Source organism: Lissotriton helveticus, chromosome 2_2, assembly GCF_964261635.1.
Source record: "Lissotriton helveticus chromosome 2_2, aLisHel1.1, whole genome shotgun sequence".
Classification (NCBI taxonomy): domain Eukaryota; kingdom Metazoa; phylum Chordata; class Amphibia; order Caudata; family Salamandridae; genus Lissotriton; species Lissotriton helveticus.
This window is the reverse complement of record NC_136060.1, coordinates 340,466,425-340,490,918: the sequence shown is the minus strand read 5'-3', so window position 1 is coordinate 340,490,918 and position 24,494 is coordinate 340,466,425. Positions and strand designations below refer to the sequence as shown.

At 43.3% G+C, this 24,494-nt stretch overlaps 1 protein-coding gene across 1 annotated transcript in view; it reads left to right on the top strand.

Moving 5' to 3' along the window:
* The window catches only part of JAKMIP1 (janus kinase and microtubule interacting protein 1), a 1,395,482-nt gene that overhangs the window by 601,512 nt on the left and 769,476 nt on the right, over positions 1–24,494 (top strand). The window contains 1 exon segment of the mRNA XM_078678490.1: positions 19,732–19,857. Coding sequence (XP_078534616.1) covers positions 19,732–19,857 — 126 coding nt within the window.

Below are 24,494 nucleotides of genomic sequence, written 5' to 3'. Positions count from 1 at the left end.
GATTGACAAGTACCGAACTTGAACAGGGGTAAAACAAAGAGTAACAACTGTGTCATGGAACCACATAAGAGCGAACCCCTAACTGAGGTTGACCCAAACTGGCACCCAAGAATATGGCAACTAGCGTTTAGCCAGGTTATGAAGCTAACGAGGGTGGGGTATACAATGGTGGCCTGCATGACCTATCCCTCATCCTGACGATGTTAAACACATTGGAGGGAGATAGACATCACAGGAGTGTGTTAGGTAAGCTTGTGTGTAACCGTATCTAAGTGTGGATGCTATGACTGTTTGACAGGAGCTCAGATGATTATGTTGTATCAGTGTGTGTAAAGGACGACCTGGCCTGGGTGCGCTAAACTATAGTGTCAGAAGTTTGGGGGGTAATGTTTGGGGGCGAGGTGACCCCGAGTCCCTGGACCAGGCCAGTGTGGAGTCTACATCACCACAGGATCTGGACAGCGACATCGTGGAGGGCGTCAATGAGCTAGCAACTTGAAGGGCAGCTGCTACCTAGAGTGCTTCTTGCCGTTCCGTTTGAATCTGTACTGGGTCTGGTGCCTTCTCCGATGAGGTACGACTTCTTGGCCTTACTCTTCGTGTACTCCGCTGGTTGTGCCTGTTTTGCACTGGTGACGACTCATTGTCTGGCGGATGTCGTCAGGCCTGCCTCCTCCAGCCAGTTCCAAGCGTCGATGGCATGTCACAGAATCGGGTGTCCCCATCTTTTACCACCCTTAGCCGAGCCGGGAACAGCAGTGAGTATCGCAAATCAAGCCTCTGCTACTACCCTCAAGGAGGCTCGCCTTTTTTGGACTTGGGCCGTGTAATCCGAAAAGAAGAGTACTGTTGCATTTTGCACTTTGACCCCAGGGGACTTCCGAATCTCCCTTAAAATTGAGTCCTGAAGTTCAGAACAATGAACAAGAACGGCCGAGGGTTGGAACCAGGTGTTGGACGGCGGGCAGGTACTCTATGGACCTGCTCCACCACAAATTAAGGGGAGAGGGCATCAGGCGGGAGCAGGTTCTTAAGCCACCACTCTATATATTCTACTGGATCTCTTCCCTCTGCCCCTTCCGGTAGGCCAATCACACGCACATTATTGTGACGGCTCCGGCCCTCTGTGTCGTCTATTTTATCTTTGAGGGTGCAGACACAGTCCAGCAACTCCTGCAAAGTCACTGTGTGATTGCGAGCCGTTGGCTGCAGGTCGGAGAGCTTGAGCTCGGTTGTACGTAGCCATTCAGATAATTTTTGATGGTCAGTTCTCAGAAGTGTGAAGTCCGAGAACACTTTGTCGATCCGGGTCTCGAGGGATGTTCGCGTCTGCACCAGCGCTGTGCCCATCTTTTTCACTGCTGCCAGCACTGTGTCGATCTTGGATGAGAGATCAGGTTGATGTGAGTCTGCGGGTCCCGCTGTTCTTGAGGATATCCCCCCTTCGGCGTCCCAGGTGGTTCCCCCCTGTGGTGCAGCGGAGGGGAGGCGGCCAATGGGCAGTTGCTGCACACGAGGCATCAAGGGGCGTGAGCCACAGAGCGCCAGGTCAAACCAGTGAGAAGAAGCCCCGAGCATTCCTTCCCCAGAGTGGTCCCTGGTCCGGCCCGCTGCCAACTTCTGTACTATATTGTGGGTGATGTTGTCAGCTTCCCATTGGCCGGTCACGGCTCTCAGCGCTTCCTTCGTTGCTCACTGAGGTATGTGGGATATATCACTACCCGGCATCACGATGTGATTAGTCTACGTGTAGACATATGCCCGAGGAACATGCCAGTGTTCCAGAGACAACGGGGCACTCCCTGCCAGGGCCAATTTGTAGTTCCTATACTGGTTGCCCAGAATTGGGGGGCGTATGCAGTGGCTGGGACGGTTTGATCTGTGACGCATACAGCCCTGTGTTTGGTAGCTGGGAGTTGTCCTTCTTCCCACCTCGGTGACTTCAACATTCTGGTCTGTCCCAGCGTTCTAGCTCCAACGGGGCTTCTCGGCTCACCCTTCTTGCATGCATCCCACCCGGAGGCTCATCAGCTGCCACCACCATTGACAGGGAGGGGAGGGGGCACCTGCAGCGTGGATAGGTGGTCCGAGCCCGGATTTTCGCAGAAGGTGATCCAATGTGGCATCCCCTTGAGTTTTACTGCAGTGAGGGCCGGAAACGATTTTAGGTAAGCGCTACTAGAGGGTCCACAGAGGCACCCCCTCCCACCCAGCTTAATATTCAGTTCTGCATACTGCTGGGATCCAGCCCCTGCTGAACGCTATCTATTAGCGCCGTCATGCTGAATCCAGCCTAGTTGCGCAGGGTGGCCCCCAGCCTGGCGCCCGCTTATCGTGTGCCCAAACAGGATAGGGCTGACAGCACTCAGCTCAGCCCTGGAAGGGCATATGCAGGGGCGAGGTGTAGCACGGTGGCTGGCTCGTTGCCAGGTGTCCCGCCACAAAGTACTCCCTGCGCTTGGGGTTATTTCAGTCTGTAGTGCTCAAGCTGGGGTGCTCCTCAGGCCGCGGGGAAACAAGAAGAGGGGAGAGGAGGCCTAGACCCGAGCAGACACCTGTGCTGCCTCTCTTGTGTGTCGCCGGCAATGCGCAACCTTAGGCCCAGGCCTAGAATTCGCATTCCGGTCGCTAAGCCGCCACACTGCTATGGTACACTGTGCAACTCCGCCCTGCTGTTGCTTCTGAGGGGGACCTGGGCCCGATTGACCCCCGGGCTTGCCCTTTCAGATGCGCACACAGTCCCTCTGCTTTTGCATCCGGTTCACCTCATCTTGATGTCTGCACTGGGGCCCCTCTTGCTGGCTGATGCCGACAGCGTTTGCCGCCCCACTGGGTATCTGGGCACCTCAGATAAGTCCCGTCCCCCTACACGCCTCAGGCTCCCAGTCTCCGCTCCCTCCACAGGGCTGCAAGCCGTCTTTTCCTGGGCCACCAAACTCGCAGGATTCGGAATGTCCTGGCTTCAGGTACTCCGCGGTCAGCTCACTCGCATGATCAGCATCTGCGGCTCCGGTCTCTTCTGGGCGCTCACCCCTGTTCCGGAAGCACTGCCACTCACCGCTGGGCACCGGGCTCTGCTTCCATTCCTGTTGTCGGGTCGTCCCCTTCCTGGATTCCGGGCCTAATGGATTGAAGTGTCGCCTCATCCGGCTTTACTCATGGCACCTGTACTCTCTAACCAAGCCACTCCGACAGGTTCTTCTCGCCTCTGAGTTTGCCCCGGCCGCATCGGCCAGGCCACGTGCTCTGCTCCTCAGCGGGCCACGCTGCACATATCGGGGGTGTCAGGGCGTCCCCCGCACCATGCGAGGCATCTCTGCTATCTTCCGGAATTAAACAGGACTCACCACACTTTTCTGTGTAATTTCCATCAGAGTTCCAGAAAGGATGGCCAGGATAACTGAGGGCTAGGACACGAGCGGTCTCAGAACACGTCCGCCATCTTCGGTGGTTAGCCATGCTGCCCCCCCCCCCAATTGATACCCATCTTTAATAGATAGCAAACAATCACAAATCAACCAAATCTATCCACGCTTTTCAAAAATGTAGGACACCTTTCCCCTAGCAACTGTTATGCTCTGAGCAGTACATTATTAGTTAATTCTACTGTAGGTGCAGCATACCTAGTCCAAAAGATAGAAAATATAAGATAAAATGGCCCATTTGTTTTGTATGGTTGAGATTCCAAGTTCTTCCAAGTGTTGCCTTTGTTACATGATATATTTTCCTGACATTATGAGTCGTAAAGAGAAAGTGATTGCTCTTTACGGTCCCTCCTTCCTTGGCCAGTGCTTGTGCTGTCAGTAGATGCCTTGAGCCCTCCTGCTTTGTCCAAGAGTTAGGGTCTATATTCATCAACATCCCTGCTCCTTTCCTAATGAGGACAGGAAACTAAAAGACTACGGGCATGGACAGCTTACAGCGGGACAGAAACTGAGGGTGGTGGAGGACCTTTACAAATCACACCTGCCCTGCTGACCTGGGCAGGTGTGAAAATAGCCTTCTTTTTCCCTTAATTCTGGAAGAGAGGCTTTTAGCTGTGCCACTGAACTACTCTTGAATTCACACAGCATCAGTTCTTAGTTACACTGTGGCCATACTCTTTTGACCTTCCTCATGTTTGGGTAAGGGAGTGATGTAGAAAGGAAATACACTGCTGCCCTCATGTGGGTAAGGTGGGTGGTGCCAATGCAAATCCTCAGCCCTTGGGGAAGGGGGACATGGGCCTTACTACTCTCCTGCCCTTAAACATGGTGAGGAAGTAGAAGCACCATAGCCCTTTCTGCACTTGGTCAAGGTTGGGAAGCATATTCCTCCTAAGCCTAAGCAAGGTGAGGAATGTAAAACACACCTGGCTGCTTTGTTTTTTGATGGCCTTTACCAGTTCTATTTTTTATCTACAAATGTTCAAACATTAGCAGAGATTAAAAAAATAGAAAGTTCTACATGTGCTCACATACACACACCCACATGCACATCAGACATCATATGGCAATACACCCAACATCCTTCACCCACAAAGTTTCATCATTATTTAGCCAAAGATTCAACATTATACAACCAAACACTTACCATCAAATGATCTCCCACCCACCAACAAATGAATTCCCATAATCAGATAACCACATATACACCATTATGCACCCATCAAATGACCACCCACATACCAAGATATGCTCACACATCAACCATCAGATGGCCACAAATCAAGTCACACACCCACACAATACAGCCACTGCCATAGGTCCCACAACCACCGTCAGAGTACCTCACACCCAGTATTACCCGCCATTCAACCACTATGATATGCTCTCCTGCAATCACATGCAGACACACCTATGCACCCACCATCACAACGCCATCAAATGCTCATTCACTCATCAGCCTATCACTAATTCACCCATCATCGGATACTACATGCCCACTGTCATATATCAACCTTCATAATACTTAATCAGACCCAACATTAGAACACCCCTTACCCACCATCACATGCCCAAATAAATACTACAACCACCCACCATCATATACACACACAACCACCATCACACATGATTGATTGATTGATTGATTGTGGGTTTCTAAAGCGCTAGAATCGACTCCCGAAGGAGTATCTCTGCGCTGTAGACCGCTGGGGAACCCATCCTGGCTTTCCCTGTGAGATGGTCCCTACTGGGTATCTCCAAGGTGAAAACAGGCATCCCTGGCGTATGTGGGGGGCCGTTGTGGAGATGAGCCAAGCTAATGCCCAGAGTTGCAGAGTGTGATCCCTAGTTAGAGTAGGCACCGAGGCGAGAATTATCGAGCCCGTTGACCCTGGTCCAAGACCCTGCCGCATCGGGAATTGAACCCTGGTCCCGGGCTGTCCTCTGCTCCCGGGTCTGCCGCCTCTAACCAGTGAGCCACACCACTCCATGCACTATTATATGGCCTCACAAGAGTCATCATATGCTGTCACAGCCACCAACATATGCCCACATATTCACCATCAGATGACCGCACACCCACCGACATACACCAAGACATCATATGCTCACCCACCATCATATGCCACCACACCCAAGATCAGGCACCATGATTCCCAGACACCCACCATCATGCATCTACTTAACCTCAGTTAAAAGCTCACACACCTCTCATGCACCAAAACACTTATGATCAAATGCCCACACAACCATCATCATATACTCACAAAACCTCCATTATACATCAACACAACCATCTTCGTATGGCCACAGAGCCTCCATCCTACTACACACACCTACCATCAGACAATCACCCTCTCGCCATAATAAGCTGACACCCACCATTAGACAAGACACCCACGCACCAGGTATCAGATGCACACTAATACATTAGACAGATGCATACAAACATTATATGGCCACACTTACACCATCACGTGTTAGCACACAAACCCAAAACCTCCCGAAAAAATGAAGTTCCCTAAACAAGCTAAATTAAAAGTGAATTAATGTTGATTTCAAGGTTGACTTTGGCAATACCACAAAACCTTAAAAGACATGAAATTCATACGTTAAAGTATGCCATCTTTCAACTCTAAAACAATCACTTCACCTTAACTCCAATTCATAACACCTTTATTCTAAAATACCTACATGGTCCACCTACTAGGGAAACATCCTTTACCCCACAGGCATGACCATGACCTGCCTTTACTTAGCAGTCACTTCCCCGACTGCGACATTACCAGCCATTCCTTTACCATACAAGTCATTACAACGACTTGCTTTAGGGGGCGTGTTGTTGGACTGGGGTTGGATTTTAATTCCAACGCCTCCCCTACTGATACACTGGCTGGAGATGGAATAGTGATTTATACTGCTCCAAAGTCTAGCGCCCCCCGTGTTAAAGGAACGCGTGGTAATGTCACGGTCAGGGTAGTGGCTGCGGAGAAAAGGCATGCGTGGGAAATGTATGCAGTGTTCCGTCAGACATTCCACCTACTGTAATGTCAAAAAAATATCAGTGTACTTTTCAGCAATTTAAACTCAAGATAATCTTAATAACCTTAGTAAACGACCTAAATCATCAATTAAATAAACCACAATATCTAAAAGAATGTAAAATACAATTACTATCATTTTACTTTTTCCAGCATATATACTTTTATCATTATGCTTCTTTTACCCTTACTACAAAACGTATAACTACTTCATCATAAAACAATTAAAATATTATATCCCATCATTTTGAAAATTGACCAGAAAAATATAAAAATGCACATTTACAAATTACATCTAATGCCACCTTTTAATCATATCTTAAAATGAGTGGGAGTTACATTTAAGTAATTATATCCGTGTTCGAAAATGGCTTTTGAATCCAATGTCTTGTAAGGTTTTGTGGTATAAAGACTGTCAACATATTAGTTAAGCTTAATTCCTTTTTAACTGTAGTTTTTGAGGAAAAACATATGTTTATTAATGTATGATTTTAAAAGTCTAGAGCATCATATGCTATTCATTAATATTGTTATTCCCCCAAAATAATATTGGAGTTTTCAAGCAACAACTACAATGCGTTTTCAAAGCTTTATTCGACGTTTGTCATAAAAGCATCAATCCCTACCCTATACAATAAATACTCTAGCTAAAAAAACTTTTTTTAAAAAACATATTAAACAATGACAGTCGAATACTTTACACATATAAAATGTATGCTCAGTTCATAAAAGGTTTAAAAAGAAAAAAAAGAAAAATATAACTATTTCAGATGTAAGAGCATTTGGAACATAGCAGCCATACTTCATTATGTTGCATTTAGCAATAGTGAGCGGGAACGGATTACCCAGGCCCAGGCAAGAAATTTTGCTACTGCAATCGCTAGTGGTGTAGAGCAGTCAGATTCTAATATTCTAAGTGCGATCGATTGACTACGAGTACCAATATTTAAACAAACTGGCTTTAGCCATTTGCGCCTTGGACTGGCATATAAAGGGCAACAAAACAATAAACGGGAGGTGTGCTCTATTTGGTCCTTGCAATGATGACAATGTTCATCCCGCGGGGATTCCAGTGTTTCTTGAAAGCATTCACTGGGAGTGTTCCAACCCGAAATTGGAAATATAGTTTCCTATCATGCGGGCGTTCAATTATGTCCCAGTAATCTTCACACGATGGTAGCATCTTAATGTCCAAGAAGCGAGATGACAAATTAGGTAAGGATCCTTTGTGATACATTGTTGAGTACACCATCTCCCAATACAGTTCTTTCAATTTTGTTTTCGATGGGAAGCAGGCCACGTCCCTGTTACCCCACAGATGTTCCAACTTTAACTTTACGAGAGTGTCCCGCAGCTCTTTTAACCATACAATACAATGGAATCGATCACACTTAACCGCGTCTATTAATGCTGTTACATAGTGGCTTAGCTCTGGGGTCACCATCAAACGTCTCCAATACAACAGAGGGCGTAGCCGAGCTATGTCCTCTACATTTTTCCTGCCAAGGTCCAGCTTCAAGGGGATTGTGGGCGTGCTCTGTGGGGCCATTACAAGCCCTCGAAGAAATCTATTTTCTGCTCGCCCCAATTCTCCCAAATTAGAGAAACCCCAGAGTTCGGAGCCATATAAACAGGCGCTCAGTACTTGCATGTTGTAAATTTCAAGAGCGCAGTTTACTGGTTTTGTCAGTGAAGCCCTATGTTTAAGGGCAACCACCCCTGCTAGTTGACTAAACTTTAGTACTACCGTATTGATGTGCGATTTCCATTTCATGTCGCCCTGCAGGATGATTCCTAAATAGGAAAAAGCATCAACTTTCTCAAGTGGGGTGCCCTTATATGTTATCACCCCTCTAAACGTAGACTGATAATTGAGGCACATGAATTTGGTCTTAGATGTATTCAATTCAAGGCCCCTACTATCACAAAATTCACCAAAGGCATCAACCACTTTTTGGAGACCCGCTCGGTGTACGCGAAAGTAGAAGCGTATCATCCGCAAACATTAATACGGGTACATGTGAACCTGCTATAATTGGCGCGTCACTTGGGAATTTCTTCAAGTGATCGACAATGCCATTTATATAGATTGAAAACAATGTTGGGGCCAGAACACAACCTTGCCTAACCCCTCGCTCCACTGGAAAGGGCTCTGTCACTTCTCCCTGCTTGCCAACTACAATGCTTTTCAAGTACATGCTATATCGTTATTAACAGATGCATTCAAGGGTCACATACTGAGAGAATTAGACAAAACTACCTACGCAATTAGATGCATATTGTGTTCAATAACAACTAACTCATGTCTATATCTATTGACATTGTTGAGTTTGGAGAGGCGTCCAGTCTCATCAATGGCAGTTTCTACGGGCATTAGCCCCGTCTGCTGTTTTTTCTCAAATAACAAGCATTTGCAATGCAATTGCTCTCGCATTTGCCAGAGTTTGAGCTATTGGCATTGTCAATGACAATGCTTTTTATTGATGTTTTGAAAACCTGCAAGCGGTGTGCAAAACAAGCACTTTGCACTTAGGATGTATGACATTACAACGCATGCTTTTACCACGCATGCCTTTACAACGCAGTTTTTACAACGCATTCCTTTAAAACGCATAGTGCTTAGGGGTGCTGGATAGTGAATAGTTTAATTTACTATTCCAACTCCAGTCCCCATGGATAGTAGGGAAGGTGTTGGATAGTAAATTAAATCTATTCCCTATCCTAGAGCGCCCCCCAGCGCTATGCGTTGTAATGACATGCGTTGTAATAGTTGCGTCGTAAAGGCACTGCGTGGTAAAAGTTGCGTTGTAAAGGATGTTTCCCTTGTACTTATGGTCATTGCTTACGAGAAGCAAGACTGGCAGTAACTGTGCCCGTTTTACTAGCAGCCTTGCTTCTCGTAAGCAAGGACTATAAGTACAAAGTGTGGGTTTACACATCCTTTGCAGGTTTTCAAAACACATTAAACAAGCATTGGCATAGCCAATAGGTCGCGCCTTTGTGCCTTATAAGTGTTTGGTTATCCAGCACAATATCCTTGGTGCAACAACATCAACTGCTGCCTGCCTAAACACTTATAAGGTCCCAAAGGCGAGACCTATTGGCTATGCTTGTTTATATTGCAAGCATGTTTTCCTTTATCTACTTTAATTCTTAGATTTTATCATGCAGGTGTTGTGGTGGTGGGAGTAGGGGCTTGAAACAGAAGAGCAAGTGCAGAGAGGCACGTATAGAGCCAGGGACCCTAGTCGAAGTCAGGCCAAGGAGATGCATCACTTATAATAAATCTGAAAGGAACGATAAAATGTTTGACTCGGACCATTAACGTTTCTTCCATAACTTGCCAACTTAAAAACAGTCTTTTAAAGTATATGACGTCAGGCACTTTAATTGAAATGTACGTCATATTTAATATAACCAAACACTTTACATATTGGAAGGTATGTGAAGTAATGCACATCCATGTATGACTATCACAATAAATACGACAAAATGCAATAAAAGAATATCAAAGAATGGGAGATCCTGATTATTAATTAAAGTGTGTCAAATTATATATACTTTATAAACAATGACCCTGTGTGAGGGACCCGATCACTACAGTTACAACAAAGAACATTTGAGCATGGACCGTTGTACCATGTTTTATCTCGTGGTTCATCTGAAGGCAACCCTGCCTGTAAACATGCACTCTACAGGACTCTGAAGCAACCTCGTTGCGGAATGCAGCGCTTAAAAAAAAAAATCAAAATATTAAATGTTCAGGCAGACCTAACGGACGTGAATCTATATAAAAATATGAGCACGTTCACAGTATGTTCAGCAGCAGGAATCCCGATATTGCATTTATTTCACTTCTTGGTGTAAAGAAGGAGCTGCGTGACTCATTGACGTGCCATTGCTAAAATAAATGTGACGGCCTTTACTAAGTTTCTCAGTGGGTCTTCGCCCTTGCAAAGCTTTTATGTGGTTTGAGGCAACATTATTGCTCTCCACCACGCTATTAAAGGTCTGAGGGATTTCTCCTTACCCATGACTGCAAATAAAGCTGAAACCTGATGATATAGTACAGCTGCAGTAGCTGGTGCACATGAGCAACCCAAGATGATGGTACTTAATGGGGTTTCTTCTTCTATATAGGCTGTTTCTTTTTCAGCCTCTTTCTTTTCTATGTTTCAAAGCCTACAATTTACCCAGTCATTATTTTATTTTCATGACTAAATACATAAGAATGTCCTTCTTGGACAGATGCTGACCCATCTATAAACACAGTGGGCGCAATCAGCAAGCACTGCCTACTGCCATGTGGTTCTGCCCCATTGGGACAACGGGTCCTGCTGAGGCCTCCGCCTTCTTGGGAACGGTCCGAGCAGGCTCCATACAATCCGTGGACCTTAATGCAGGGAGCCCGCCAGCCTGTCAATTAGGCGATCCCAGGAGCTCATCGTTGCTTGCCGTCCTAGTCCTCTATGTGACATTCTTCCTCTACCCACCTTAGTTGAAACCCACAGCTTTGCATTTCGCACAGCAGACTACTCATGCGATGTTGGACTAATCATGTGCTGGCAGCTGGGACGTTCAACGTTGCTTGGCATGCTCTTCGAGCACCACCGTCCGTCATCTTCTACATTCAGCAACCAGGCCGGGGTACTCCACTTCCTGCTTGTCAGGCTACAGAGAGTATTCCCTTAATACACCTTCCTTGACTGCCCGGTTGAAGTAAATTCAAAGTGAGGCACTACTGCCTTAAGCGGTAGCTCTGGGTAAGGGGTTGTTGTTCTTCTCTGCTAAAAGTGAGCAAGAAGGAGTGAGCATTCTAAGTAATTTGATTGGGAAATCATGTAATCCCTGGCCTTTCAATGAAGGCTGCTCTCTGTTTTTTAATCACCTCGGAGTGCGGCTTTATCAGTGGTTAATAAAATCACATGGAAGACGGGGACCTTTGCATAAGTTATGCAAGGTACCAATGAGCACATTATATAGATTGTCCCGCAATTTGCTAAGTGTGCTTTTGTTGCAAGTCTCCTTCCCCACTGTTCCCTTTCCTAAGTTGATCACCTCAAACTTCTGTGCTATAATAGCATCCAGAATTAAGGCTGTCGAGGTGAACCAAGCTGGACAGTGAACCAACCCTGAGGGATCCAATCACGATATCGCTGACAATTCTATAATTGAGAAATAAGTGGGTACCAGCGCAGCATAGCTGACTGGAATATACCTGGGGTGCTACATTTGATGTACTGTTACTGAAGTGTATGCCGTCAGTCCTGTTTTAAATCGCTAATAAGCTTGAAGATGCTTTTCAGCAAATAAAGGGTAGTACTTCGTTACTAAAAAAATGCTAAAAGACGTGTTGAGACACAGGCCTAGCCAATGTGAAAACATGTCAACATTATTAGAATAAGTCACTGCCAACTGGTGGAGAGTTGGGGTGCTGAGCCAGAGGTGGATGCATGTGACGTCACCTGCAGGTCTCATGCTGGCACCCTCACTTCCTAGCTCAGAAAACCAAAGCATTGTGCTGATTAATGTGGTGTGTACCCGTTACACACTTTTTTATGCGAGTGCTGTGTAAGAGGAATGTGTGTGCGCCCCACCTTCACACTCCGAGTGAGAGATGTGCCTGTATGAGTGCAAAGAGAGGAATGGGGATGAGGAAGTGTGCCTGTGCGACTGAGGGGGTTGCCTGTGCGACTGAGGGGGTGTGCCTGGGTAATTGCAGGGTGAACAGGTGAGCCTGTGAGTGCAGGGGGCAGCACTTTGATCTGCTAGCATTACCAGTGCTTGTTGCGCCTTGTCGTTTGCTGTGGTGGAGGCAACAACAGCATAACAAGGACGAAGACATCCAAAAGGCAGAACACGGCCCTCTTTTTATTTCCATGTTTTCAAATATCCCACAGTTGTTGCCTTCATTATTTATACATGCAGCCGTCAGATCAAAGCCCTTCAGACTTCACACACCAAAGGCTCGCTGGCCAGGGTACACCAATGCATTTATGAGCTGCGACCATCACACTGACGCGGGAGGAGGGGCGGCCCGGGTGAGCCAACCCCAGAGAGATCACTGCGGCAACTGGCAAACTTGGCGGCAACAAACTCAAAGGGAACCGGAGGTCAATCAGAGGGAGGTGCCAACCGTGGGAGGGGGATGGCCAGAGGACAGTCAGTGCAAGATTATGGTGAAGGTTAGCATCCAGCTGGTTTGGCTCAGAGACACATGACTGAGGACAAACGCAGTTTCTGAGCTATAGATACAGGGATAGTTTGTGCCCCTCAGGGAGGACAAACTTATAACTTATCAATATATTCTCTAAGTATTTGCACCTCGCCGCTCGTCACTTCCCAAGAGACCGGAGGATATCACACGGGACGAGTGGAATGGTCCTTGAGAGATATTACGTAGCTCTGGCATAGTTTAAACCGTTGTTTCATAATGTGTTGTATGCATGAGACTTGTGTAGCCCCAGCAAGTACGGAAAGCAATTCCCTGCTCGCCGGACATTGTTGCATCATAAAAACAAGCATTGGCAGCGCACGCGCCAAGCGCTCAATATAGAGAGGGGTGGGGAGTGGAGGCCAGCAGAGTGACGCGATCTGTTGTGGGGGAGGGAATTGAAGCGCTGAGAGGAACGCAAGGCTTAATAAGCCTTGACAGAAACCCACATGGCAGCTGCGCGTGTGCACGCGCACATGCATACAAGCTTGAGGCCAGGAAGCCTCTGGTAGCACTTTTAAAAGCCTGTTTACTAAATTTCTTGCAGACAGCGCATGCGCTGGCTCAGCGAGACCTAAAGAGGTATGGTCATTTACAATGCCAATAGCTCAAACTCTCGAAAATTCGAGACCTATTGCATTGCAAATGCTTTGTTTTAGGACGTGTTCCCTGAGCTTATGTAAAGCAAAGTAATGCCTACTGCATCCGCTTTGTGTGGAGGATTGGACGGTGTCGAGTGTCTGTACACTTGAAAATCTGGGTGGTCTGAAGTCTCATATACTTATAGAAGCACACTGAGTAAGATGCTAGCTCAGAAACAAACATAGACAGAAACAATTCAGGCAAGCCTGATGCAACGAGGATTAAAGCTGCTTTACTGCTGGTTATAATAAAAAAAACAGCTAATTCAGTTTACTGGAAACTCAGTAACAGCACTCTTCGACCCAAGGAAGAGCGTTCCGGTACATAGATTCTGTGTGTTTGGATCCACTGTCTTAGCCTAGGACTCAACACAATGTAAAACAAAGCACGAATCTGGCAAATAATGTGGCTCAAACTGAGAGCTTGTGTAAAAAAATTCTATCAACCCGTACAGCAAGGTGCCCCCTTAAACACCCCCTTTGCCAGTAAGACAATAAATGGCTTATGTAAACCTACACACATTCACGTCCAAAAAGGACAAAATCCAGTGAGAAGCCAAGTAGTGCCCACGGACATACCACGCCCTGTGAGCAAGGTCACTAAACACAACACAGTAACAAATAAACCATATCTTCCTCCATTGTTGTTGCATGAGTTTCCAGCAAATGGACTGCACAAAAAGATTAGAGATCCCAAAAGTGCGAACACAGTACACAATTGATAGATGGGCAGGCTCACTGTGAACGACTCATAATTATTCATAACTTAGTTGCCGCAAATGTTTATAACATCTGGTTAAGTTTCAAAGCAGAGAGAAAGCGGGGAAAACCAGAAATGGGCCAGAACTGCAGTGACGGCTAATTTAGACTAGTAACACCGTAGGCAATGACTGAGGTACTCATTCATTCAAGTAGCAACTCATCCGAGTAGCAGACTTGGCTAAGGATAGCACGTATGTGTACAGGAGCCTCTGAGCCACTAGGTCACACAATCATGGAGACTGTCACAGAGCGCAGCAGCAAGCATGGGTACAGGATGTAGAAGGCCAGAGGACAGAAATGTGTGAGAGGGAGGTGGAGAGCTTAGAGTCATAACTGAACTTCAAACTGATGATAGACTTGCATCAGGGAACATACCCCATGCACCGATGCACGTCACTGGCTGCAGGGGCTATGCGCGCTCCGAGGGTGGTGGGAGGGCTTAAAATGTGAAAGGGATTGAAAACGGCAACAGGCCAAAAAGAAGACTGCTGCAGGGGAGTGGGAAAGCAGCGACACCAAAACATCACTAATAAAAATAAACAAGAAGCGATAACCAAAAATTGAAAGCAAGTACTGATGCCAGTTCTAGGAGTAATGGCAAATGGCCCATTGCATGACCGCTGCTCACACAAAGCAGGGGCTGGCATTCCTGGGATGCCATCGCTCCTAGGAGGGGTGAAAAACTTGGCAACTGTTAAACAAGGAAGGAACACACATAATGAAAGTTAAAGTGTGAAGTCACGGCGTGCAAGCGAGCACTTTGTAAATAAAAAGTGTCAAATTAAGCGACCTTCAAATGAGCTCTAGCCTAGGCGGGAGAGGGAGCGTTAAACAAAACAAGACATGCACCGGGCTATTGATGTAACTATCCGAGGAGCTCGTGACTACACAGGCACATTCACCAGGCAGAAATACACATGAACAAACACTGTGTCCTTCACACACGTATAGACAAGCACAGAAGATAAGCAAATGATGAAAGGCCGGTGCATTTTAAACATATTTGCATGGCGTAATGCAGGGGGCGAAGAACCGCTTCCGCCTGACACTCACCCCTTTCTCACGGTGGTGTCCCCTGCTTCCGGCGCCCTCGACCGTTCGTATCATTTCAAATTCTACAGGTTGTACAGAGGGTTTTGCTGATCACTGATTGTGCAATGGTGGTAAAGTCCTTCGCATGTGGGGTAAGGAGGCAGGCTTGAGCAACACAGTGATTCATTTAAGCAGCATTGAGCTCCCGGACCGGCTCCACCCAACCGCTTGCCTACTTTCCACTACACTCACAAGGGCACCCGGCTGGGTCCCCTGTGAGCTTCTTTATTTACACTTATTTCACGGTGCCGCTGCATCTTACCAGGCAGGATAGGCCCCCCCCCCTTCAGGTGTCCGTGCACTGCCAGGTCCTGAAGAGCCCCAATATCCTGACCGGGTCGAAACGCTGTTGACAGTTTGAAGAGGCGAACCAAACAGCAGCATTTTCTGTTTAAAGTATAACTTACATGGTCGCCGAATTTGTTTGGAAATTGAAACCTTACTCATATGTCACTTTTTTTTTTTTTTTTTAAGTTCAAAATAAGCTTTATTGAAAGTTTTGAAAAAGTCATATAAACAATTTAAATACACGAAAGCATAAAATTGATACAAAAAGAATAAATGAAACACATGAGAACAAGAATCAAAAATCCAAAATGGATAAGAAAAAACAGTTCATATGAGATAAATACAAAAAGATAAAAAGAAAAATACCAGCTAGGAGATAAAGAGTAATACATTACTATGAAATATAATACTAAACGACATAGCAATTTTTTGAATATTATGAAAAAGAAAAAGAAAAGAAAAGACAATATAATAAAAGGAACTCAGGGAGGTTTAGCAACTTCTTGTTGAAAGGGAGATTTAGGCAGAGAACGAAGGGCACAAGAATCAAAAAATGAAGTAACTGGATCCCATAACTGCTTTCGTTTTGGGGCTAAAACAGGTGGATAAACATATGTTGTATCTAATCTATGATTATAGCACACAGCATACCACCAAGCCTGATAAGAGAGTTTAGTAGAGTCCTTCCAAGCTTTGGTAATTTGCTGAAAAGCTACTGCAAGAAGTAAGTCAATTATTTTTATATCGAGATTGTGAGGGTTCCAGATAGGTGAAATACTACCTAAAAAAATATGTGATATATGAAACGGATGTGTAGTGGAGAAGATTTTGTTAATTTGAGACCAAACCTGAACCCAAAACCGGTGAACCAGATTGCATTTGAAAAGCATGTGTAATAGATCCGCCTGAGGAGTTGAGCAGGACCAACAAGCGTGAGATAGGGCAGGATATCTTTTACTAAGTGTTAATGGGGAAAGTAGGAGTCGATTATAGATGAAAAATAGAGTTTGAATAGTGTTCGCAGCCCTAGATGATTTTCGTAATTTAACCCATAACCTATCCCAAAGATCTATAGGCCATGAAAGGCCCATGTCAACTTCCCATGCCTCCTCTACCCTTGTCTTGGTGCGTGGTGATGTTGGAGCATGTAAGAAAGAATATATTTTTGACGCCCTAGATCCTTTAGTAAGTAAAGTTCTTAGTTGAGATATGGTAGGAGACTCCTGAAGCGATGTAGAGGATAGCCGGACGTGTATATCAAATGCAGATTGAAGTGCTTGTGTTAATCTGAGATAATTGGTGCGAAAGGAAGAAGGGAGATGGAAGGATTCTGCGACAACTGAAAATGGGAGAATACATGATTGATGCAGTAATTGACGTACCCATATAAGACCACGATTTCTCCATGACTTCCAGAAGAAAGGCTTATTATTTATTAAAATCGAAGAATTGTGCCATATGGTTTGATCATGAAAGGAAGAGATCAAAGGAGGCGGTAGAATTTTTAAGGTATATTTGAGAATTGGAGTAGAAATAGATTGTGGTGAACGAGAAAAAGAGAGGTATTCTAGGAAAGAAAAGGGAGAAATGTATTCCAATTCCAGTGTTGTCCATAGGGGAGAGAAATTAGGAGAAACATCGAGCCATCTAGAAGCTTGGTTTAATAAAAAAAGATTTATGATACAAAGAAAAATTTTGAAAATTCACCCCACCCTCCGCCTTTGGTCTTGTTAACTTAGATAAAGACATACGAGCTTTCTTACGACCCCATAAAAATGAAGACAAGATGGAGTTAATTTTCTTGAAATGGAATGAAGGAATAGAAAAAGGAATGTTGGAAATCATAAATAAGACCAAGGGGGAAAGCATCATCTTGATCGTATCCAGCCTACCCCACCAAGAAAGATATAAAGGATGCCATTTAGTGGTAAGATCTGTCAACTTTTTAATGCATACATCCATACAGCGGGAAACCGAACACTTCTTTAGCGTAGGTTCAATTGTACTTTCAAAGGGACACCATACACTATTGCCTAAATGTTTAGCTTTTGCACAAACATAATTGTGTACCTGAATACTTAAATATGTATTTTGTTATTTACTTTGATTTCTTTATAAATAATTTCACTAATTGACTAAACCCTACATGTGTGTAGTCACCTTTCTTTCTGACATCCCTCCAACCCTTTGCATAGCCATTGTGCGCAATTCTATTAGAAAGTTTCCGTACCATTCCACAGGAGCCATTGTTTTCCTACATAGCTTTCATACCCAGGCTCCCAGTGAGCAGGGTCCCCTTGTTCCCTTCTACCAAATATAAATAGTCATAAAACTCACAAAAAGCGTGGCTGGCCTGAAACAAACTAAGGACTGTAGCTAGTGAAATGGGTTTGTTTGGCATGGGAAAGAGTCGATGTCCAAGGTCGGTCCGCTACATTACATTAACTTCAATCTACAAGCAAGCCTGGGAGTGGTGCACGCGAGCGTGCTTGTGCCAGGCGCTGCACGGGAAAAACTGATGGCACGCTGCATAAAACTCACAAAAAGGGTGGCTGGTCTGAAACAAATCAAACTAAAGATTGTAGCTAGGAAAATGGGTTTGTTCGGCATGGGCAAGAGGCAATGTCCAAGGTGGGTCCGCTGCCTCTCATTCACTTCAATCTATAAAGAAGCCCGAAAGTGCCAAGCGAGCGCGCGCGCTTGTGCCCGGCACTGCACGGGAAAAACAGATGGCACGCTAAAAGCAAATAACAAAAACAAAAAAAAGAGTTCCACGACAAACACTTAATTTCACTAGCAGCATGTTTACTGTAGTTAAGCGGTGCTGCATAGGCGTTCCCAAGTAAATAGAGGACGACTTAGAAAGCACATTAGCCTATAAAACCTACGAAAATAAAGCAGACAAGAGAAAAAACCAATTAAAAGTGAAGAGGTGGAGTAGGGGGAGTTTCCACACAGATACAGATAACTTCAGAGAGGCAGCACATGCGCTGCCTATGCAAGACCTGAAAATGTATGCATATTTCTGTCAACTACAGGAACCTATTCAGGCTCATATACAAACCATTACATTTATCTCGGCCCCAACAAAATGGGAATCTTACACTTTACTGCCTTTTCATTTATGAATTACAGTTTCCTTTCTACCATCCTTTATCCCTCCTTTCCCATCCTCCTCGGTATGCAGCATCGTAGCAGGTTTTAATCCCTTCCTTTTGTTTTGATTTCACTTTTGCACTGTAGACTTGGCTTTCAGGTGCCTGCTCTATAACATGTCCAAAATCTACTTTATTGTCACCAGGTGAATTTATTCTTTCGTTTGTCTTCTTGCTTCACAACTATTGTGCCCTGCTTTTGGGGTTCATGGTTTACTTCATTTCCCCTCATCAATCCATTGTTGACTCCTCTCAACACCCTCTTTTCCTACTGCAGTTCTCTGCACTCAACACCCCATGTTATCTCTTGTCGCTTGTTTACAGTATTTGGGTCATTGAAGTCACTAATACATAATTTGAGTTATTACTATGAATATAGGCACATGGCTGGTTAAATCATGGCACACAGTTTAGGGTAAATAATAGCAATAGATATTCTGGAATTTCCATATTATTTCTTGCCTTTCCAAGTACTCCCAGGTGAACCCAGGATGAAGTTCAGAATAAATCGGGACCTATACAGGGAATTAAATTGACAGATATGGGGTATTTACATGTTCATGGAAAAAATATTTTAAATGAACTGAAAGAACGTTTTGGCTCAGTTGATTTTACTGTCAAGAAAGGACATTGTGTGGGAGGTGAAAGACATTTTACCTACAACTAATTTAATTTATGGAGGCATTTTGGAAGAGCACAAATTATATTTTGGAAAAAATAAAGTAAAGTTGATGAAATATAACAACTGACGTACATTTGGAGGAAAATACAATTTGAGGAAAAATAACCTATATTTAGAGAAGTATGTTAATCCAAATTCATGAAAATACTTTGCTTAAAAATTCTGACAATTTGATACATTTTAGTAGAGAGCCAAATATGATATTCTAAAATAGCAATTTGAAATGAGGTTGCTAATCATAAAGTGTATCATTTTGAACATGCCATCTAAGCCCAAATGGGTATTACGCCGACTTGAAGAATCTCTGTTGACAAGATAAGTCTCCACGTCCTTTGGTCTTGTAGTATATATCACAATACCTAGTAGCATTCACAATATCCATTATAAAACTCCAGATGTAACAGCCTCAACTGTTCTTTTACACTTTCTAGTTCTTGTTTCATATGAACCTGAACAGTGGATTAGACAGGGGTACTTCGGTGGAACCCGCTTTTCCTGCATTCCGGCAGCCAGCGCCCTCCACAAGGCAATCACAAACGTTGTTACCAATTGTTCAGGTACCAACTGCTGTTTTCTCTTACGATCTTATGCCACCTCTGTGGCTCTAATACCACTTGTTATGTAACCCTTACGTAAGCTGTTCAAGTTTTCTTTGTTGATTGATGTTTATTATAGTTACTACAAAGAGTCACCACTGCAGGATGTGCATACCACTAACTATCTGTCTACCTCACACAAAACATAGTCTAAAATTTACTTTACTTCCGTACAATTCTCACACATGACTCCAAAATTGTGTCTGGAAACTCTGAATGGCTCAGATTCCCAGCAGTAAGATTTTTGTGAATTCTATATTAGTCACATGCATTACAATTGTGCATGCATAAGTGTACGCATTTTACATTTACCCATTTATAAATTTGGCACTTTTTTTTCCTTCATAGGAAAATTGTTGTTCACAATGAAGAATCATCTTTCCCTGTATCCCCAGCAATTTTGAAAGGTGTAACTCTCCACCTACATTCAGGGTGAGGATGTGCCTTGCAAACATTTGTGAATAACCACCATAGCAGTCTTCAATCATCATCAGTTATTTACCCCTTAGTATTCACTGTACTTTCCCTGTTAATTGTGAAGCTACCTATTTAAAATAGTTAAATATATAAATAAATATAATATAATGGTAAGCAAGTTTCTAAAAATAAAACCAATATATTATTTACTTATAAAATATTTTAATCTTTGTATAAATTATCAAATAAATGTAGCATTACTTTTATTAAACTATAATTAACTTACTCGTAATTCTTCATCTCTTTTAAGAATTATTGATGCTTAATTAAAAATGCATTTTTTTAACTTGAAGTGGACATTTATTTTTTAATTTAACTTTCAGAAAAATAGGTTTTATTGTATTTAAAATTTTAAAATAAAATAAAGATTTAATTCAAAATTAAGTTAATAGTGCTGTATTAATTTTAAAGTTTGTACTATATTTAAAATAAGTAAAGAATAATTTACATCAATATTTACCCAAAAACATGTATTAATTAATTTGTAAAGCTTAATAAACATTTTCTTTATAATTTCCCTGTACTTTACCGTAAGGAGATCTTCACACCGACTTTGGAGTCTTCCTCTGGTGAAGTATAGGGAAAAGTAAATAGGTTTATTTAAAACAAACTAACTACTACAAATGTTTTTATGTACAATATTAATGTAAATTAAATTGAAAATGTGACAGTACTTTTAACTTAAATGTGATAGTTTGCTGTTCATTTAAATATATGAATATATGAAAATAAATTTAAAAAAAATTCTGAAATTTAACTTAAAAAATAAATTCACACCTAAAGTAAAAAGTTAGATTTTTGATTATACATTAATAATTAAAAGTGATGTTTATAATCAATATTATAATAATTTACATTGAAAAAAGGCAGTTAAAATATTTTAAGCTTAAATAATACATATGGTTTGTTTTGAGATATTTTTAACATCAAATTATATTTGTTTATATGTTTAACTATTTTGAATTATTTAATTTGATTTAACATTATTTCCTACAGGTTCTATTTTAAGTCCTTGCCACCATCATTTTCTATGGGCGGCTGTTACAGTACCAGTGGTTGGCCATGTGTAGTGCTGGACATAATATTATTTCTTTTCACAGTAGTAACTCACACTCATGCATTTGGCTCCACTCCTGTTTCAGAGTAAGTCTACACATTTGAGTAACTTTACTCTTGGATTTTGTGAATACTCTGAAGTAATAAAGTTAGTCGAAAGTGTATTAGTAAACGTACACATGTAACTTACTCACAAGTGTAAGTTCCCTTTGTGAATAACCCTGACAGTTTCGTAGGTTCACATAGAAACAGTGACAGTCTCCCCTAGCTTGGTTACCTAACTTGTAGGATAGTGTCCTAGGTTATACAGTAAGAGTTTGTTATCTCCCACTTACATTCTCAGAAGAATGGCCCTATAGGAAAAAAAGCTTTGTTCAAAGCTTTATGGGAGGGTTATTTCTGCTTTATGCTGTCATTTTCCTGGAAAATGGGTGTCTTCTTTTGACATGATTTTGAAAAAAGAGATTTCCCATTTTCTCGCTTACTGCTTTATCTTAAATCTTGGGAAAATCTTTCTAAAGTAGCCGTTTCAGGACAAAGACGCTTTAAAATACATTTCGCCTCATTGTTGTATTGTAAATTGAGATGTTAGATATCCCATCTACCCATGGTTTAGCTCCAGATGTCTTGCTTTTTGGTCCTCCTGCTGAACAGTCCTCACCTATATGTAGGTGTTAGTCATAAAATGGCTTCTCCACTCCTTCCTATGCAGCCTATGTTAACATGGGAGTGACCTAACAATTGCAAAGTCATTAGATTGTCACCGAGAGGTTGCACTTGTAAAGTACTGCATCAGCTAAGGAGGTATACCACCAGAATATCAAGTTTTAAAATACTGTGCTACAAAAAAACATTTTGGCAGAAAATTAACTTCCAAAATATTGTCAAGGTAAGTATATTTAGATAGGTAAGTTACTGTTCTTAACTCCACCTGCATACACCTGGATGACAGAGGTTTTTTCAAGGTATGTAGATGTAGAATTAAGAATACTAAATCTGTGCTTACCTCTGTAAATACGCCTTCACAATATTGTTTGTTGTCAATATTCTGGCTAAGGGTTTCTTGTGGTACAATATTTTGTGCTATAAGGATTAGGGAGTGTGTTTATAATTTTTCACATAACCTAACTGGAGTACTTTGATCCTCTAAAGTCACTCCCTACCCCAGGCTGCCTACATCCATAATAATAGACACAAGCAAGGGAGGAGACAAGAGCATATCCTTGTTCAGAATGTTGGGGTCCAACCATCAATGGAGGTTTAGGACAACCTCTGGAAGGACCAAAGTTCTGAGAAGCCAGATGCCAGTACTGAAGAACATGATACACCCCATGGTAAAGGTGGACACAAGACCATAGTGCCAACATAAAAGCTGCTGCCATGTCCCCCTGTACCATTAACCATTGCCTTGCCAAGGATTGTTGAAGTTGAAGAGACTCAGTCACCCTCTCAGCTTCTCCTGGAGAGATGGGGGAGAAAGGCTTTCCCATTGATGGTCCTAAATAGGTCTCCTACTTCTCAAGCTGTTAGGTAGGCACAAGAGGTGATTTTGCCAAATTGAGAAGCCAAACATGCTCCATCAGAGTGTTGCACTTAACCAGGACTGCTTCTTGTCTCTTAGATAAAGAAGAGGCACAGATTAGCCAATTATCTAGATAAGGAAAATCCAACAGTCCCAAGAAATGAAGGTTGCTCACTAAGGATGTTCGGGTCGCACTAATCACTCTTGGAGCAGAGGCAAGGTCAGATGGAAAGAGTTAAAATTGATAAGGAAGGCCCATATGATAGATCTTAAATATCCCTGAGATCTGTGACTCATGGGAATCTGTAAAATGTCATGCATTAGATCAGTAGAGGCTAGGAACATACCGGGCAACAGAAGAGGTAAGATACTGTGAGACATTTTGAACCTCTGAAAGGCACCAACAGTATGATTTTTTTCACATCCAGGGCGAAACGCCGCCAAACTGTTTTGGACTTAGAACAATAGGGAATAATTACACTTTCCTCGCTCATAAGATTTCCACGCGATCCTGAATCCCTTTCTTAGTCCATGACACTTTAAATGATTTTGAGGAGTTGGAGATGGAGTAATCTTCAGGGGGAAAGGAGAACTCTATTTTATAATCGTTTTCCACCAAATTCAGGACCCATGCATCTGACACGTCCTTCTTCCATGCTAAAGAGAATGTCTGAAACTTTCCACTCTCTACGGATAGTCAGGGCTTAGCAGTAGAAGAGGTGACTGTGGGTATACAGGTTACTCTTGAGATATATCAGAGAAGGGGCTGCCCCAGTCAAGACCCCTGCCATGAAAGGCCTGAATCCCCCCCATTCCCCTTCGTAGAAGAGGACTGTCCAAAAGCTCTACAATATCCAAAACCCTTACCTCTAGAAAGGGGTCTAATTGGCACTATCAGTTAACGGTCCTGCACTTCTTCTAGCTAGGAACTAAATAGCCTGGCTGAAGAGGGGTGTTACCCTGGAACCGGTCCCAGGACGCTTGTTTAAGGTCCAGGGAAAACATAGCTTGGCAGTTCGAGCTGGACTGTTCCCATGAGGCACAGGGTCAAGACTGATTTGCATATGGCTGTGTCTGAACTGGGCTGGGGTGGCGAAGTGAGCTAAAGAATGATGATGGATTCAACCCAGATCTGTGACTGGGAGTGAGTGTCTGAAACGTTTCAGCGCTCCGTCCATCATCTCCTTGTGTTTGCTTTGTTCACAATAAATATTTTTGCTCCAGTGAAGGTTATGTGACTTCAAAGAACTTTTTGAGCATTAGCGCCTTCCAACATTTCATCCAGATGTTGCATCTGGCTGATATGGAAAACCCAGCTGATGCTGCAACTGCTGAAAGGGAATCAGAAGTGATATTGGAGGTGATCCTGACTTGCGGTTCCATTATTCGTATCTTTTAATTGACTTCTTCTCCATGATCCAGTTCATCCGCCAATGCAGGAAAATCCTGCTACAATGATTTCACCACATAAGTGGCCTATTCCCCTTCCTGATAACAAAATTAGCATCTAAATACGATTGCTTTACTGCTGCATCCACTTTTT